Below are 18,155 nucleotides of genomic sequence, written 5' to 3'. Positions count from 1 at the left end.
AAACCCCATGAAATACCCAGAAGAAGAAACACGGCCGGCGGTAGCATTACAGTATAAGCCCAAAGATCAAAGCTGTGAGACCACAGACTGAAATACAAGGAGGAGGACTGCTGTGTCTCTGCCTTATAACAACAACAATTTTCATGGACATATATTTACATTTGATGGTATTTACAGCACATCACTACAGCAAGAATATTAAAAATACAACCTTAAAACGCTAACAATTTCCATTTAGGGGGAAAGCACTGAAAGAGTAGAAATGATCGGAACATTAACGCAACACTTTCGGGAGCTGCCAAATAATTTATCAATTAGTCAAACATTTATTTTAAAAAGCTAACCCACAGGTATCCAGTCCAGGTATGCAGCCTCTATCTAAATGAAAACAGGGATAGTAACTTATTAAAATCTTTGACAGCTCTGGTGGAGACAATATTAACTGAACTGATTGGGCTAAAACAGGTAAAGTCTTTTTTCTGGTAGATTTTCGCTTTAACTGCAGTGATTGAAAAGAGAATAGCTCTACATCTACTCCTGGAGGGATTAGAGTAAATGAGGGGAGGTTTCACGTAGACATCCAGCCAGTGGGGATTATGAAATTATTCCTGCTCATTAACGAAAAAGACCATCAACAAACACAGCTTTAACATATCTGTAAGTATTTTGCTGCACAGAAACTCGGCCATCTTGTATTGTTTATATACATACGTTCACTTTGTGGTCTTGTTTATTTTTGCACCGTGTTCATTCAGTAAACACATATGAATCATATTTGTGTCACATTACTTTCTGATGTGCCTCAAGTTGATGAAAAAACTAAAACATTCAGATGATGGCATTGCATCCGCAAGGCTTGCTCCTTGCCTGGGTATCGCATGACCACCCCAGCCTGCGAGAACACTCGTCACACTGTTTTTGTACCCAAACCAACAGCTTGAGGATCAAACTGGAGACAGGATTGCAGCTACCTGGTGTGTTGTAACAGTTAACAGCAAAAAGCAAAGCTGTGGGAGGACAGACAGAGCTATCATATTAAAACTCCTTATCTTGATTGGCCAAATCTGTTGAAGTATTAGTCAAATGGCCAAGAGATTCCTTCATATCAGGAAGGGAATACTGGAAAGAAATGTAGACACAATATCATCTGATAACAAAGTAACAGGAAAGGGTCAGAGCCACTACATCAATCACAGCTGATGGGCTCAACTGTAAATTAATTTCCCCAAACAGCAGCCTTTATTTTGATGCTGTACGGACACAATTGTCGATTATCGAGAGCTGGGAGACATAAATGGATATTCTGCCATATATAGTAAATCTGCGAGATCAATATAATAAATTAAAAGGACAGACATGTCAGGGTCACGCAGCATGAGTGATGGATTACACAAGAGTCAGGCTGAGAAACAGACATATGTGCAGTCTGAAAAAACAATACGAGCGGACTGCTATAACAATAAAGAGCACTTTTGTTCATTAATTATAGAGCTGCAATAGTCTATAATCATAACAGACAGACAACCAAACAACATTTCTTTTTAAATGGCCAGTATACTTTTCAACGTGTTATCTGACACCAAATGTATGAGCAAGAAAAGCAGTAAATTGTGACATTTAAGAAGATGAAGCCGAAGAATTCTTGTCATTTCTGTTTGAAAAATATCTGAAGAAAATACAACAAAACAAGCTAGTGGTCTCTGCTTCAACACACCATTTCTCCTTTGAAATTTTACTTTTAAATTGTGCTCAACGGGTAATCACATCTAAGAATGCCTTCATTAATCTAACCCAGATGAACTTGCTCATCTCAACAGAATACAATCATTTTGCCTTTAACAAGGCAGCTCTGTTGCATTTGAAGTGTGGGGTCTCTTTACTCTCAGATAATTGACATGGCACAAAACAAGGTCAAACATACCACGCCCTGCCCACTGAAGTCGCACTCGCAATGACCTTATTCAACTCTGAAATACAACTTTCTGTTCATTCAACAAAGAGAAGACGTCAAAGGGGATCATTTTCCGTTGTAGGCCATTTGAATGCGCATGAAACTCACTCCTGTGTTTGCTGGATTTGGTACAACTGGGACAATCTCTCCTTATGGCATCCATTCTCTGAATAGTTACAATATTTGCTTGTGTTGGACAACTGAGTTCATTCAGTGTATCAACAACAAGACAATGGCCACATTTCACTCTGCTACAAGATTATCAGTACAATGTGATGCAGTGTTAAGGCTTTCAAAGCATTCTTCTCGTACTGAATGAACAGAGCTGGTTACAAAACCCACAGCTGAGTTTCATACAGTATGTACGTGTGGGTTTAAGCCTCAACTGTGTTTTGGTGTCACAATGTTCACAGTTAAGTATGTTGAGTCATGTTGTCAAATCACTGAGCTCATTGTAAACGCTCATTCAGTCAGTGAGATTTGTGCCTGTAGATGAATATTTTCCAAATGGGAGAAAAGGGGATATTAGACACAAACAGGAGCAGATTCTTGCTGCTTCTGCTTTTCAAACTGAACTGTGTTTTATTAAATGGTTCTTTCCAGATCATGTGCCAGTGGAAGGTAATGGTCGATGTAAGAATCCACTAGAAGTAATGATGTGGTGGGTCGACTCTACAGCAATGGAGGTTGGAGGTTTTCTGGTACTACTGAAAACTTGATAGAAAACTGAAGCATCAGCCAGACGGTGTACGAGTGCTGTATGAAGAGCTGCAACGGCTAGTTAATTAAATCGATAAGTAGAACGACAAAAAGATAACTGGCAACTATTTTGAGAATTAAGTTATCTGAATAATAATGACACCAACGTATCAGACTCTCCAATGTGAGGATTTGCTGCTCTTTTGTTTCATTATGAATTGAATATATTTGTATTTTGGATTGCTGGTCGCACTAAACAAGACATTTGAATAAGTCAAGTCGGACTCTAGGACACCAGGATGGATATGTTGAACCTAATGATTATTTGATTAATCAATATCAGAAAACAATGAAACATGTCAATCACAATGTTCTAGAGCCCAAGGTGATGTCCTCAAAATAGTTGTTTTGTCTGATCAACCTACCAAACCATACAAAATATCCAGTTTACTATCATGCTCGGGTTTAATCAAGCTTCAGAAATGTCAATCAAATGAATCAACTAATTGTTGCAGCTCTAAATGAAAATAGCTCTACTGTGGCCTTGTGCTGCTGACTGACAGCAACAACAGTCAAACAACAAATAGATATTGTGTAAATGAACACATTTTACTTTAACCTCAGTCATCGTCTCCTGGGATAAATATTTCACTTTTGTGATGACATCACATCATTTGAACCTAAAAGCCTATAACGTCACAAGTAGCAGATTGTGTGACAGTGTGTCTTATATGCAGGTCAAACTGTATGGACAGAGAGAGCCTGAATGGGAATTTACATGGTCCATGAACCTTAATATGCAACTCCTTTCATACAAAACCTGTATACATCACGCACGCCATGTTGTGTATGCATCCGTGGAATAATGGCATGATGCATACTCAGAGCTTCAGGCTGCAAACCGACACACAACTACTGCCCAACTTATTCCACATGGATCAAACTGAGGATTTATCTCTGAGCTACACACTGCGTGCATCATACCTGGTGTTTGTTTGCCAGCAGGATGGATGGCTTCTCCCTCCAGACACATCTGATAACCCAATTAGGACAGCTTTAATTGGATATTTAACAGCGTGGCAATGCAATTAGGTTAAATCGCACGACAATTATTTTGTGGGGTGAATGTCTGCAGGCCATTGTGGCGTTCATCATGTGTGTGGATGGCCTCGGTGGTCAGCTCTTCTCTGCGGCGCATCCATCCCTGCTACTGCTGCAACACTAGAGCCCTCTCCACAATCACAGCACTGCAAAACATCATCCACAATTACGGGACCACCGCCACCCTCTCTGTGTTTATCCCCTCGGAGGGCAACGTTACCCGTCAAATATACGTCCCCACGTCTGCAGGATGACTGGGTGCAATACTGGCTTGATTGCAGAGACCAACTGGGTGTTATTTATCTCCTCTGCTCGCTCTTTCCCGAGAGGAATTCATCTCGCAGTCCACAGCGCAAAACAGGGGACGAGGCGGGTGCACCAATTGAAATTCAACACAGGGAGGAGAAAAAAGCGTGCTTACCGCAGAACAATCAGATTAATCCATCGGAGTTTCCAGGGGGACTTTCGTGTTGGAACTCGCCGATATTTGTTTACTCCCTGTAACTGTTTATTCTTCGCATGAAGAGAGAATAGCGGCGGGATATCCGTCCCTGCCCGATCCAGGAGCTGCTGTCGCCGCCGTGCGTACAGATGATGACGATGGCGACCAGAGCCAAGTTCACAACAATAACATATAGCTTTCTGGTGGATCCTGTCAAAATAAAGCTGTGTGTCTCGCGTATTTGCCAGGTGAAAACAAGAAGAAAGAGTTTTTTTTTTATAAAAACGCATAATATAGCAATTCCACTTGCATTAAATCAGCAGTATTGTGTTAAACACGCTTATTAGATGATTTCTTAAGGGCTAACTTTTGTGCTTTTATTTTGATCTGCAAATACTGTTTTAGTTTCCGGTTTGTCTCTTGACGTCATGACGCAGCTTTGACGGCTCGGTTCCACACCGACCAAAGGGCTGTGATTGACAGCGCTTTCCTCCAATACCAGAGTGCAATGCATAGTGGGACACCTCCCCTTTTGGGGGAAGACTGAGAAACAGAGCATGATTGGCACATTGTCAGTTTTTGTTCAAGTAATAAGAGCTGTCTTCTCACTCTCATTTTAAGTGTTTAAAATGTGAATAAGACACACAGAGAGAAACACCTTAATTAGGCTTACATTATAAATTAGAGCCAACATAAATGTATGCAACAAGTCTAGTGGGTTCGTTTTTAATCCAACCAAAACCAACAACAGGTTTCTGCATGAAGGGCCATAACCAGCTGAGATGAAAAACAAATTGGCCCTTTATGAACAGAGTAAAAGCGCCGCCCTGACAATCAACTAGGAAAAACAATCACTTGGTAGCTCTTTATTTCAGGAAATATTCAGGTGATACACTTCTCTCCCTGGAAGATTCCCGAGCAACTAATATTGAAAAACAGTGTTTACTTCTTTATTAATGAACACATCTGCAACAGTCAGCCACTGAGGGAGGATTCTGTGTGCAAAACCTAAATATATTTAATTTATAAAACAGGAAAACGCGAGAACAAATGGACATGTTTACCGATATAAATGTCTCAATCTCTCAATTTCACATAATAAAACAAATGGAATACTATTGATATTGAATTCATAAAATCAAGAATGTTTTTTTTGTTGTAGCACACACAAAAACAACATTTCTTTTTTCTTTTTTTTTAAGATGGAACCACTCTAAAGGGTAAAATTTGATACAATTTAAAGTGAGAAGTTTAAACCTTTGGCATATTTAAGATGTTGCCTTTTTAGGAGTCAACTTGCTGACATGCGCACACCCACTGCCCCCTCCATAGAGGACCCTGACATGACACAGTATATCCTCCTGCCAGGTGAAGGCTTTATGTACATAAGAAACAATCTCACCATAGATACTGCAAAGCTGTACCTTAATGCAATGATCATTCCATATTTGACCTAATGCCTAACCAGCTGGGCTCAAGCCACCAACTCTAAAATCAATTCAAATCCTTCATAAGCAGGCTCTTAAAATACTTGATAAAAAGCCCAGGAGTTATCACCACTGTGCAATTCTAAGTAAACACAGTCTCCTGAGCTGGAATAACATCACTAAATTCTCCTATATGTGTCTTGTTTTTAAAGTTCTTTTTGATATGGCTCCTCCTCCACTTGGTGAATTGATCAACAAAACACGCAGAGTGGTAGACAAACTAGATATGTGGATAGAGGTGACTGTATCATCCCCTTTAGGAAAAGTTCCTTTAGCCAGTCTGCATCCTCAGTAAAAGCAGGACACCTCTGGAATGCCCTGCCCCCGCATATCCGCACTAGCAGAACATATCCCTCTTTTAAACACGGCCTGAAGAACTGGCTTATTAGCAATCAGGTGTGTGAGCATGAATCGTGACTCCCTCCTCAATGATATTGTGGACAAAATGTGTGTATGTTTATTGCTCTTTATGATGTTTTTATGATTTTATGATGAGGCGTATTTATATATTTGATCGCAACCTGTATGTTTATTGCTTTTTATGATGTTTTGTTAAAACCGTTTCTTTCCTTTAGTGATGGCTTGTTATATCTGGCCACAGGGACTACGGTTGAAATTTAGCCTTAGCTAAGACTGACACATTTACCCCTGGGTTGATTGATGTGTACGGTCCCTGTTCAAATAAATAAAAATGAATTGAAATGTCTGAATGTCTGGCCCGCATGCTGCTTGTTGAAAACACTCCATGCCCTGCTGGCTTTGTCCCCTAGTTTACATATTCATGGCAGCTCACCATAATAATTACAGCTTTGCATGTAATCAGAATATCACAACAATGAGCGTGGCCTAGTTAGCCTGATGAAGAGAGGGTGGGTGAAAGAAGTCACCCTAATCCTCAAACTGTTGTCTGCACTCTTATGAACTCACTCTCACCCTACTTTCTCCCAAAACCATGAAGACGTGATCGCAAAAGCCATCGGCGTGCAGCCTCTTCCGCGGAGCCATTTTGGACTGGTAACCATGGAGATGTGGGTCATGCAGTTGATGGCAGAGAGAGGAGACTTGTGGCTGCTGGTGGAGTTAGAGCACTGCAGGCTGCTGGAGCAGAGGGCCATAAACTCTCATTATATCTGGGTCACTGGGATGCTCCAGCTGCAACAAGCAGACAAGATGCTATTATGCAAGAAGAAGGGATGAGGGAAGTTGTGGGCACAGGGGCTTATAGTTCCAGGGGACGCCTGTGTACTGAGCGAGGCATATGTCAGGGGTGTGTGATGATTTAACACAAGCCCAGCTGAGCAGCACTTTCTCAGCTTAGCTGTTCAACACATGCTGTTGTTTTGGCACTTGTATATCCATTTAAAAGTTGTGTTAGACACATTCTTAGGCGCAGCGTTGTATATTGAGGGATACATTTTACTCTAAATTAGGTATGTTTTACAATCTACAAACATGAAATAATGTTATATGCTATACTACTGCACATTATATTGTCCATTATAGCATGCACATATCATTATAAAAAAGACAATGTATTGCTCTTGTATAGATGCCACTTACTGTAGAGTGGCTAAAATATTTGCCAGGGAGAGAATGAATATCTCCTAATATAAATTGAAGGTCATCTACAGGCAAAATGTTGGCCATTTTTGTAGTTTTTGTCAAACATATTGTTTCTCTTGTGTTGGATTATCAAATATTTCTGAGATATTCCCTCATGGACATCAGCGTCTAGTTGTCTGCTAGACACCAGCACATATCTGTGAAATCTCAGTCGTGATTTGAGGGAAATAAAATCACGTTTCTGCACTCTGAAATGGACATAAAGACAAGTTGTTGGCCATGTTGTTGTGTCTCTCCCTATTGTCCATGGCCCCCGCTCCATGACCCCCCCACTCGTTGGATTCCGGACTTGTGATTGGTGGAGAGGGGGTGGCTTTGTCGTCATAGCCCCAGCGCCCATTCATCAGTGGACTTGGGCGTTGTACTCCGCATCTCATTTGCGGCAGGGCCAATTTCTCCATTTACAAACTCCGCTCGAGAAAAATTGAAAGAATTCCCGTTTCTTTTGCATCTTTGCCCCATTTTTGCAAGTTCTCCTACGTCCCTTTGCGGTCACTTCGATTTCGGGGTGGTTCATCGGCTTCGGTTGGAGAAGTAGGTGCCGGTGCTTGACTTGCATTTTTGGGGAGGAAGCTTGCGGTCTTTGTTCATTCATTTGATCGGTTGGGTTCCTTTGTTGCACCAAAAGCATGGGAGCACAAACCTCCAAAACCGCTGGAAAAGAGGAAGCTGCTGTGGAAAAGCCAGGAGAAGGCGCAGCCGTTGCAGCAAAGTCAAACGGACAGGTAAACTACATTTTAATGATTTCAGTCTTAATTGCTCGAGCGGAATTTTGTCTCGTTTTAGCAATGCGTGGACTCAATGGCGTGCTCCATGTTCCCTGTAGCGCACCCGCACGCTCACCGGCTTTCAGGGAAAGTGGCCACATGTAACCTTCTCTACCACAATTTTAACGTTTTGATTTAAAGTAGCTTATTTTACTTCGCCGCATTGTTTCCCATTGATGCATTTTATTCTGAAATGCTTAAAATGAATACGGGCACGGCCTTTAATTTATCTTTTCAATATGCATATCAGGCTACACAACTAATCTGCCGAATCCACAGTTTATCACTGAATTCCTCTTTGAAATAACATTTTTGATTTATAAATATGATGTGGGTGTTTCAGCTTGAACATTGCGGTGTTTTTTTTATTCATTTGGTTCAAATGGGTGTGTGGCTTCTCTCACTGTGGCATGGCCATTTTAAAAGACCATACCACGCCTTTGTTGCCAGATTCAAGAAAGAAGCCACGTTGTTGTACAAACGCGACCCACAAAATACACGAATTATTTAAAAATGGCACAGAGTAGGATGAGAAAATTATTTAAAAAAATGGAATTAACTTTCATTGGTTTACTACACGGATCATTAAAAGAAGGGGAAAAAAACCCCCAAATTCCTATGTTGTATCCACCGGTTCCACACTGAATGCCACCTGGCGGATCCCGGCGGTACTGCAGTCTAACCGACGAGCCTACTGCTGAGAGCCACATATCTGTCGTCACACTCCTAGTAACAGATGCTGCTGCAGTTTTAGAGCTATTTTCCTATTGGCTACCACTAGTCGATGCATTTGATTAAATTCCACAGTATGCCAGAGTTGGCAGGGGGTTGTTAGCCTCAGATGCATAATTACAGATCAACATACAAGACTTATTTTTACCTAAACCGTACAGTGATATGCATGTTTAGAATTTTTATTTTATATATTTTTATTCTGTTTCCTTCCAGGAGAATGGCCATGCCAAGACCAATGGGGATACCTCTCCAGCTGCAGAGGAGGCCAACAAAGCTGATGTACAGGCCAACGGCACCACTCCAACTGAGGAGGCGCCCAAAGTAGAAGGCGAGAAAGTAGAGGTTGCTGAGGCCAACGGTGAGAAGGAGCCTGCCGCTACAAATGGAGAGGCTTCTGCCAAGCCTGAGGAAGGCACTCCATCCACCAGTGAGGATGGAAAGCAAAAGAAGAAGCGTTTCTCCTTCAAGAAACCCTCCTTCAAGCTCAGTGGCTTCTCATTTAAGAAGACCAAGAAGGAGTCTGAGGAGGCAGCAGAGGAAGGAGCAGCTGCAGCAGAACCAGCCGAAGGAGAGAAGGCGGCAGCAGAGGAAGCAGCCGCTGAGGAGGCCAAACCAGCTGAGGCCACTGAGGGTGCCAAGGAGGCTGAAGCTGAGAAGCCAAAGGCCGAAGAGGAGGTGAAGGCAGAGGAACCAGCACCAGCAGCAGCAGCAGCAGAGGAGAAACCAGCTGAGGCTTCACCTACTGAACCAGAGACGGCAGCCAGCCCAGAGGCCGCTGCCACCGCTGAGTAATCCTGCTGAACCAGACACCGGAATGAAGGAGGAGGAGCCTGTCTGAAGGAATGCGAGGACTTGTCTAAAACCAGGGATTCTTTTTGTTTATTTTTTGTTGGTGTTTGTTTACTATTCTGCAACCATCTCATCCATAATGACTGCAAGATCCTTGGCAGTGATGGACAGGAGGTGTACTGGAGAGTGTGCTGCTTCCTCACTGCCCATTGGTGCTTGCATGTGTGACATTGGCTGAGTGTGAAAGTATGGATGCGAGTGTGACTGTTTTTTTTCTTTTTTTTTCTACATGAAACCATGACTGTGTTGACACGTTGCTGAATTTGACATATTTTATCAAAGTATTTGGTGCTGGGCAATTGGATGTAGCAGCTAAAGCTGTGTCTGCAAGAATTGACACATTGTGATATTTAAAGGGAAAGTCCTAAACCAAGTCGTAAATGTTGTCTTTGCAGTGCACAGTTGTTTACAACTCTTAAACTCAACGCTCCTGTGGACACAACCATTCCTGAATGAAGTAGATTTAGTTAACTGTCAAAACAGTAGGTGCTCATCACTTCCCATTAGATTCCACCATTTCAAAACTGTAGTAATGCACGTTGTATAGACTTTGATATTACTGGTTTTATGACTGAGATGTACCTAAATGACTGAAGTTTTTAACAGATTACCCATTGTAAATGAAGTTTTTCTTGTTTTTCACCATTTGTAAGATTGAATAAAATTGGGAGATGTTTTAAGCAAATTTTGCATCAAGCTGTGATTATGCCACTTAAGAAAACTACTTAGAAAGCACACGTTTTGGGTGAAATATTTAAACGCCATCTTTTTTGTTTTTGTATATAATGAGGCTTTCCCTCTATATGGAACGTCACATTGCTTACAAACTGGTTATAGGTGTTCAGTTTAATTTCCTGTGAGCACCGATGAAAAATAAAGGCATGAAGTGGCACTCTGAACTCATTTATTCACAATGATTAGCATTACATGTCCTGCTTTAAACTAGTGTGACAGATCAAATAGGAAGAAATGCTCACATTGATTCTTTACTTTACAGCACCCTCGTGTGGTGCATTGTAGGAAGAAGAAAAAGAAATCACTACAAGGAAGCATTTTAAACTACTCTATTCAGACTCAACATATAATTAGGTTGTGATAATTGCAATAATCACATCAAGATAAAATCCTGCATGGTATCTTTGAAGGGAAAATACTAGTTTTCCAGAGTATTCAATATTTGCATAAAAAGAAGACACCCTTCACTAAAATTCAGTGATTGGATTGGACTAAAAGCAATGACCCAATAGAGGTGAATTCCACCTGAGGCCCCAGTCTGCACATCTGAAAATGTATGAACGTCTAACCTCTTTCTTTTTCTTCACCATCCCTAATTAGCAACGGGATAAATTGAGACGTGCTCACTGCCCTGCAATAATTTTAGGAAATTACTGACTTGCAGCATAATTCTGAAATAAGATTCGGGGGGAAGTTGGCAGCTGCTGGCTTTGCACCCTAAATGTGTTTGAAACATGTTTATGGTTTGTAGTTTTAGTAGCAACTGCAGCACTTTGCACATAGTTGGGATTCCTTCTAGCAAACCCCATACACACACCAAAATCTTTTTAAGAGCAGAAGATATTGCTGCAATTTACTCCATCGAGTTTTTAGTCACTTACATCTGCACCCATGCTCATTTTAAAACCCTCTATTTCCTTCGCACCCAGTTAAACTCAATGTACTGCAGCTTTGGCCACCGCAAGTAGGGTGTGTTTTACACATATTTATATTTCTGCTTCCTGGTCTACATGCCCATCTTGGTCAGGTTGTTAAGGGATTTGCCACTCACTTTGGCCTCCAGTGTGCCATAATGCCACACAACACTCTTCATTCTCCATCTGAAGTGTCTTCCGGTTCTTTCTAGACAAATGGTTACAACATAGAGTGTAGATACATACAAATAGCTAAAAAATATTCCTTTGAGTGCAACAGATAATTTTGGAGTGTGGCTTGTGGAGTCGTCCAGAGGCAGCAGCGCTCCATCTGTTCCTGCCCGTCCCACCTCATGCACCAACCGCAGACTGTCCCTGAATGGCACTCCCCTCAGATGGCAATCCCCAGCGGTTTCCATCACCCAGCTTCCTCTCTTCTGTACCTCATGGCCCCTCACCTAACCACCGTCTCGCTCTCTCTCCCAGGGAAGATCAAACAGCTGCTGCCCCGTTCAGAGGACCATCCCTGTCCCTCATCCCACAAGTTGACTATTTTCAGCACACCCGTACTCAGACTTGCACGGTAGAGTAGCTTTTGTAAACTTTGGCTCCAAAGCAGACGACCAGTGGCCATGATGTGGGGAGAAATGTATACTTTACGATCCTCATCTATTTCAGCTTATATACAACATAATGTAAATTCAAACAACATTTTAGAAATTACATGATCAACATGTAACTCCAGTACTGTAAGTCAATATTTCCTTTTCATGTTACTTTATACAACACTTTAAATTACAAATATTGTACTTTGTACTACACTATGTTTATTTGACAGGTAACTGCATACTCTGAACAGAACATATCAAAATATAAAATAAGAAGCCTTGAAAAGAATGGAGTGTTTACATTGGCCTCATGCACTACTGAAAAGTCTGAATTCAAGAGGGCAAACCCCTTTACTGCATATATCAGTAATAGTAAGGGGGGATTCTGAATAGGTGTACTTGGGGTATTGCTACTTTTACTTATAAAAAAGAATCATAGTTCTACATCTGACATGAATAAAATATGTTGGTATATCTTATATCATACTGTGATTAGTCCATGTGTCTATGTGTTGCTTATATGCTAGCATTTATTATCAACTATTTTAAGGGGAGTAAGAACAGAAGCCATATATTAGATTAATTTTGAGGCTCCCATACTGGAAAAGTATTCATGATCCAGACACTGAATCCCAACCAGCCCAAATGATCTTTACTCTGTAGTTGTATTAGGGGGCAGATGAAATGTTCTTTACAGAGGATTAATCAAGTTTTTTGTGTTCAATGCTTACATGAAATACAGAGTCAAACTAACTTAAAGAGGATTATTAGTGTGTAGTTTATACTTAGTGTGTAGTTAATAATTTAGATCCAGAAGAGACTTTTTGTATTATTGTATACAGTAAAGGTGTGGTATGGAAGATTACATATGCTTAAAGTAAAAACAAATGAAGTGAATCTTACCTCTAGTAAAATGTTACATTTTAAAAAAGTGCTCCAACGACAAAACATTTTTTCGACATCTTTTATTTTGGTCATTATGTTTTACATGACATAATGCATGTTCAGGGATACATCGTTGTTGTTGGTAGTTTGTGTTTGTATGACAGTATTCTGGTGACTTGTTTCATCATAACGGTCAGTCTGACCATTACCATTTCACAATATTCAAGTCACATACAAGGATAACAGTTACAACATGGTGCACAGAAAGTATTTGTGTACTTTTAATAAGAGTATTGGTCACCCAAACAAAAAGAAGCAGGAACAAAAAAACAAAGAAACAAAACAAACAAAACAGACAAACATTGAATTAAGACACACCAGTTGAACTCAGTTGAACTCAATATTAAAGTATTAGAGTGGAAAAAGAAAAAGTCAGGACACAACACAGTTACACCTCAATTTCACATGCTGTCTCCATTTAAAAAAGCTCACTGGTAACTTTGTGGATTGCTTCCCCCATCCCTGATCACCTGTTTTCATAAATTAGTTTTCCTTCTTCTATGTAAGTACCTATTTCTTATAGTTTTCAAGTCGCTACTATTCCTCAAAGAAGGGTGAACTGCCTGTCTGTTTGTTTGAGGGAAAATTAACAGAGAGTTTACTTTAGTTTGAGAAATAGATATTTAGTTGGTTGGCTTTTGGGAACTAATGTATCAACGTATCACGTTGAGGCAATGAGGAACCCAGAGAAAGAGCAGTGGACATTCTCAGCGGCAAAGACGCCATTGGCCTCTTCATCGGGGATCTGGACGTAGACTGTGTCCTGCTGATCAAGCAAGAGGACGGCACTACCGGACATCTGGTCCAGGAAGCCCTTGCTGTACTCATCATAAGTGAACATAACAGGCTGGCCATTCTTGTACAAAGCCACCAGGGCATGAGCTCCATTAACATGGATGCTGTAGGAGAAATAGTAAACTCCAGGAACTTGGCAAGTGAAGATGCCAGTCTCAGGGTCATAGTGATTCTCAGCATTGTACACAATCTGGTCAAATTTAATGGGGGTGCCATCAGCAGGGTAGGGGGTGATCAGAGATGCAGTGAAAGCAGACATGGGGGACTTGACCATAATCTCACCCATTCCCATTCCCATGCCCTTCTCATACACAACCTCACCAGGAGGACCAGGGACACCGGGAGCGCCAGGTGGGCCACTGGCTCCATCAGCACCATGCTCACCAGCCTGACCAGGGGGACCCTGAGGTCCGACGATACCCTTAGCAGCCAAACCAGCAGGGCCGGAGGCACCAGGGAGACCTGGATGTCCTTTAAGGCCGGGAGCACCGGAAGGACCCTGAGGCCCAGAAGGTCCTCTGGAACCAGGAGCACCATCAGCACCAGAGGCACCTGTCTCACCTGAACGGCCGGGATGACCTTTGGGTCCGGCAGGGCCTGGAATACCTGGGGAACCTGGGGTACCAGGGGCACCACCATGACCTTTGTCACCTGAGGGTCCAGCGGCACCTCTGGGTCCAGGAGGACCAGCTGCGCCTGGATAACCCTGCTTGCCTGCGAAACCCTGTGCTCCCTGATCTCCCTTGTTTCCTTTAGATCCCTGAGCTCCAGTTGCACCTGTGTCACCTTTAGCGCCAGAAATGCCGGCGTCACCTGGGAAACCTAATGGCCCCTGAGGTCCAGCAGGACCAGTGGCGCCAGTTGCACCAGTAGCACCAGTATATCCTGTTGGGCCTTGCTCACCCTTTGCACCTGTGGAACCTGTGACACCTGCAGCTCCCCTCTCTCCCTTCTCCCCATTTGAACCTGGCTTTCCATATCCTGGGACTCCAGGGGCACCAGTGGCTCCAGTAGGTCCCTGGTGGCCTTTAGGGCCAGCTGAGCCAGGCAGACCTGGGGCGCCATTCTCACCTGGTTTACCTGACATACCGACACCTGGGGCACCAGTGTGTCCCTTAGCTCCCTGTGGTCCCATGGGACCTGTGGCACCATCCCTACCTGGGCTTCCTGACTTTCCTGGCTCCCCGGCCATACCTGCTTTCCCTGGCTTTCCAACTCCAGACTCACCTGGTTGTCCAGGTGCGCCCCCGGGTCCTTCAGGCCCTGTCTCACCCTGAGGTCCTTGAATTCCAACCCCTCTATCACCCTTAGCACCAGGCAGGCCAGGTACACCTGGATGTCCTTTCAGACCAGAATCTCCTCTACCTCCCATTGGTCCAGGAAGACCTGAAGGTCCAGGCTTGCCAGTAGAAGAGAGGCCAGCGGGTCCAGGGCTTCCAGCGGATCCAGGGGCTCCCCTTGGTCCCTGAAGGCCAGAGGCTCCGGTCTCTCCCTTCTCACCAGGTGCTCCATCGTTGCCAGGTTTGCCAGATCCACCTGGGGAACCAGGTTTGCCAGCGATGGAGCGTCCAGGAGCTCCGGGAGATCCAGGAGGTCCTTCGGGTCCAGTCAGACCTTCAGCACTCTCACCTGGGGGGCCAGGAGGACCAGGAGGTCCCTCGGGGCCAGGCTCACCTTGAGCACCAGGCTCACCTGCCACTGACACCACTGAGAAGAATGAAACAGAGTAAACATCAGTATCATCCAACACAAGAAACAAAAAATGCTCAAATTAAAATAGCTAGTTAGCTTTTTTTATGACAGGAATGTAGAGGCCAACCTAGTCTGTGCATCAAATTCCTAAAATGATATATATGTATACATACATATATATAATATATTATAATACAAAGTCTTCTATCTCTAGTACCTTTAATTTGATCCCATTTAAGTGACAAAAAAGTACAAGCGCATAGATGTAGTAAACTGTCAGGTGTATGAGTGTGCGTGAGCTTGATTTAGCTGTCCTAGTATCTTGTTGACTAGCAACATGGATGTTCAACAATCAAATGTGAGATGAATAACAAAAATGCTCTCGTGAGTGTTGCTCTCATTCATTGCTATTCAGCATTTCATAATAAAGTAAAACAATTATGGGGACTATTATCATAACATAATTATCAAAAGTCAATGATATTTGATTCCTGGAGGCAGGGCAAGTTGTAATCTCAGGTACCAATTTTGTAGTCCTGAGGCTAGACAACAGTATTGAGTCACTAGCACAGTTTTATAAAATCCTTCTTCAAATACTAAACTTGCAAATCCTTCAAAATAAATGCAGAAACTTGTCTCTGCTTTCTTTTTGAATTCCTTATAGCTTGTTTTAAATAATATGTTTGATCTATGTTTCATACTGTGCAGGACAAATAGCTCCAAGAGGCGGTTTGTGACTTGTTTGTCTTAATTAGAAGGAATATTTTTTTATTTGCTGCTTTAATGTGGTCACGTGTGTTTAAGGCTCACTCCTTGGCTAACTGTAGCCGGGTTTGGATAAAGCCAAACAGATGTTTCTAATTCTGTGTGAAGCAGGCACACCCAAACAAACCACACTGCTGGGTGACTGGACTGTAATTGACAGTGTCAAACTAAAAATAATTCACTAACAGCTACTTTCTCAAATAAGAATAGTATGCTGATTCACACAAATGCAACATTTCACATTTTATGCCAACACACCCATGCCATAACTACAATATTTAAAGTGCAGTAAATATCTGAATATTCTTGAAATCTGGATCTGTTGAGTTGTTAAGTATGTTAAGCTAACTTGTATTTGATAATAATAATAATAATAATTTATAATATGAACTGAAATGTGCAATGACTAGCATGAGTGTCTGAAAGCAAAAGAAAAGGCAACATTTACAGCTAAAAATGACAAAAATCTGAAATATGTATGTCAAATCTAACACACTAGATGTATTGTAGAATACATGAGTGGTTCCTCTGAATTGAGGATCATGCAATGAACATTTTGAATCAGATAGTCAACAAAGGCAGTCTAAAAAAGTATTGATATTGTATAAATGAAAAAGTCATTTAATTTAGAAAATATTGCTATTTGATTACATTGGTTGAATAAAAGAACGAATAAAGTAAACTACAAAAGAATTGTGAAAAAAAGCCCCCACTTCTAGGTGCATGTATCAAATCTACTAGAAAAAGAAAACTGCACTGAGTAAATATGCCTTGTTATTAAAATCATACATCTAAATGAACTTTGTGATTGGACAAGCATGCAGATTGTTGCAGCCAATCAGAGAATGAGGCAGTTCCAGTCCAAGGGCAGTTCGGTTTTCAAAGTAAAGTGCAGCTGGCTGTGACCAGCATCTGTCTGGCTGCTTATGCTGCTCATATTTGCTACAACAAAGATGCTAGGATTCAAAGGTAAGGCAAAACTGTTACGAAATGTAGGTCAATATTGTCTTTAGAGAAGAAAATCTGACTTTAGAGGCAACAAGGAAAAACTAGACAAAAACAGGGGGAATGCTAGCATGTTCAGTTGTCAAAAACACATTACATAGAGAGCAGAAGGCTGTGTTTTCATACCTTGGCTCTTCACAGAGTAGGGCTGGTACTGAGGGGCGGCCTTCATCAGCTTCTTCACCACATAGCGGTCCCCATGGGCGGCCGCAAAGGCCACCAGGACGAGGAAGATGCTTGCTACTCGTACGTCCATCTTGCACAGTAAAATCTTTAAAGGAAGAAAGAAGACAGTCAGCACAGAAATATAACATTTCAGCAAGCTTTCTCTCTAGTTTGAAGTTATTTTACAGAGCTTAAAAACTTTCTCAGCTAAGTGTACAAGCTATGCTAGGCTAGATTAGTGACAGGGTGTACATTTCTTTTTCTTTCAGCCTGAGCATCCTTCTGGACTCTTTGAATATCACCCAGGAGGCTCCAAACCAGCCAAAATCGGCCTCCCTTCCCCAGCCTGCCATAGAAATATACTTAGGCCTAGACAAAACCTAGATGTTGACTAAAACCACCCAGAGACAAAGTTGTTTGAGAGGAAGAGAAAATACACATACCAGCATCCAAAGAGGGTAAAAACAATCTCCTCAGCACCAGTGAGTTCCTGGCTCTGCTGTATATCCTTAGGGTAGGAGCACAAGTGAGGATATGCTGCCTTCCAGTACAATGATGTGGGTATTTATACTATATCTACCCTTTGCATCATTAAAAAAAAAGAAAAGCACCCACCATGCAAGTACCTCCCTCCTCAGAGCTAGGCTGTAATTAGCAGACAGATCTGCCCAAAGCGGGCATGTCACATCAGGGTGCCTCCATGTCTTGAATATCCAGACACATGATTATCACTTATTTCAGTCTTCTTCTGAACTGGAAAATAATCATGTACAGAGCAAAAATAATAAAATAAATAATCAAAGAACACAAAAGACGCTATGTAGGAGGAATAAACTTAATCTAATAACACCTTTCTTTTTTTCATTTTTCATCTTAA

At 41.9% G+C, this 18,155-nt stretch overlaps 2 protein-coding genes across 2 annotated transcripts; one reads left to right on the top strand and one right to left on the bottom strand.

Moving 5' to 3' along the window:
- Positions 1-7,932: 7,932 nt before the first annotated feature.
- Positions 7,933-10,452, top strand: marcksb (myristoylated alanine-rich protein kinase C substrate b; the record flags this gene model as incomplete). Its single annotated transcript, XM_079218277.1, has 2 exons — positions 7,933-8,028; positions 9,019-10,452. 2 exons carry the CDS (start codon positions 7,933-7,935, stop codon positions 9,595-9,597), a joined length of 675 nt encoding a protein of 224 aa, XP_079074403.1. The 3' UTR covers positions 9,598-10,452.
- A 2,601-nt stretch (positions 10,453-13,053) lies between these two features.
- On the bottom strand, positions 13,054-17,797 carry col10a1a (collagen, type X, alpha 1a). Its single transcript, XM_079215289.1, has 3 exons — positions 17,722-17,797; positions 17,240-17,384; positions 13,054-15,358 (listed from the first exon to the last, which is right to left on the bottom strand). The coding sequence occupies exons 1-3, from the start codon at positions 17,725-17,727 to the stop codon at positions 13,518-13,520; spliced, it is 1,992 nt and encodes a 663-aa protein (XP_079071415.1). The 5' UTR covers positions 17,728-17,797; the 3' UTR covers positions 13,054-13,517.
- Positions 17,798-18,155: the final 358 nt, after the last annotated feature.

This window comes from Taurulus bubalis, assembly GCF_910589615.1.
Source record: "Taurulus bubalis genome assembly, chromosome: 1".
Classification (NCBI taxonomy): domain Eukaryota; kingdom Metazoa; phylum Chordata; class Actinopteri; order Perciformes; family Cottidae; genus Taurulus; species Taurulus bubalis.
This window is presented reverse-complemented; position numbering and strand designations above follow the sequence as displayed.

Coding starts and splice junctions, on each gene's coding strand:
- col10a1a (XM_079215289.1), bottom strand. Junction 15,359..17,239: donor CTACTCTGTGAAGAGCCAAG/GTATGAAAACAC, acceptor CATTCTTCTCAG/TGGTGTCAGTGGCAGGTGAG.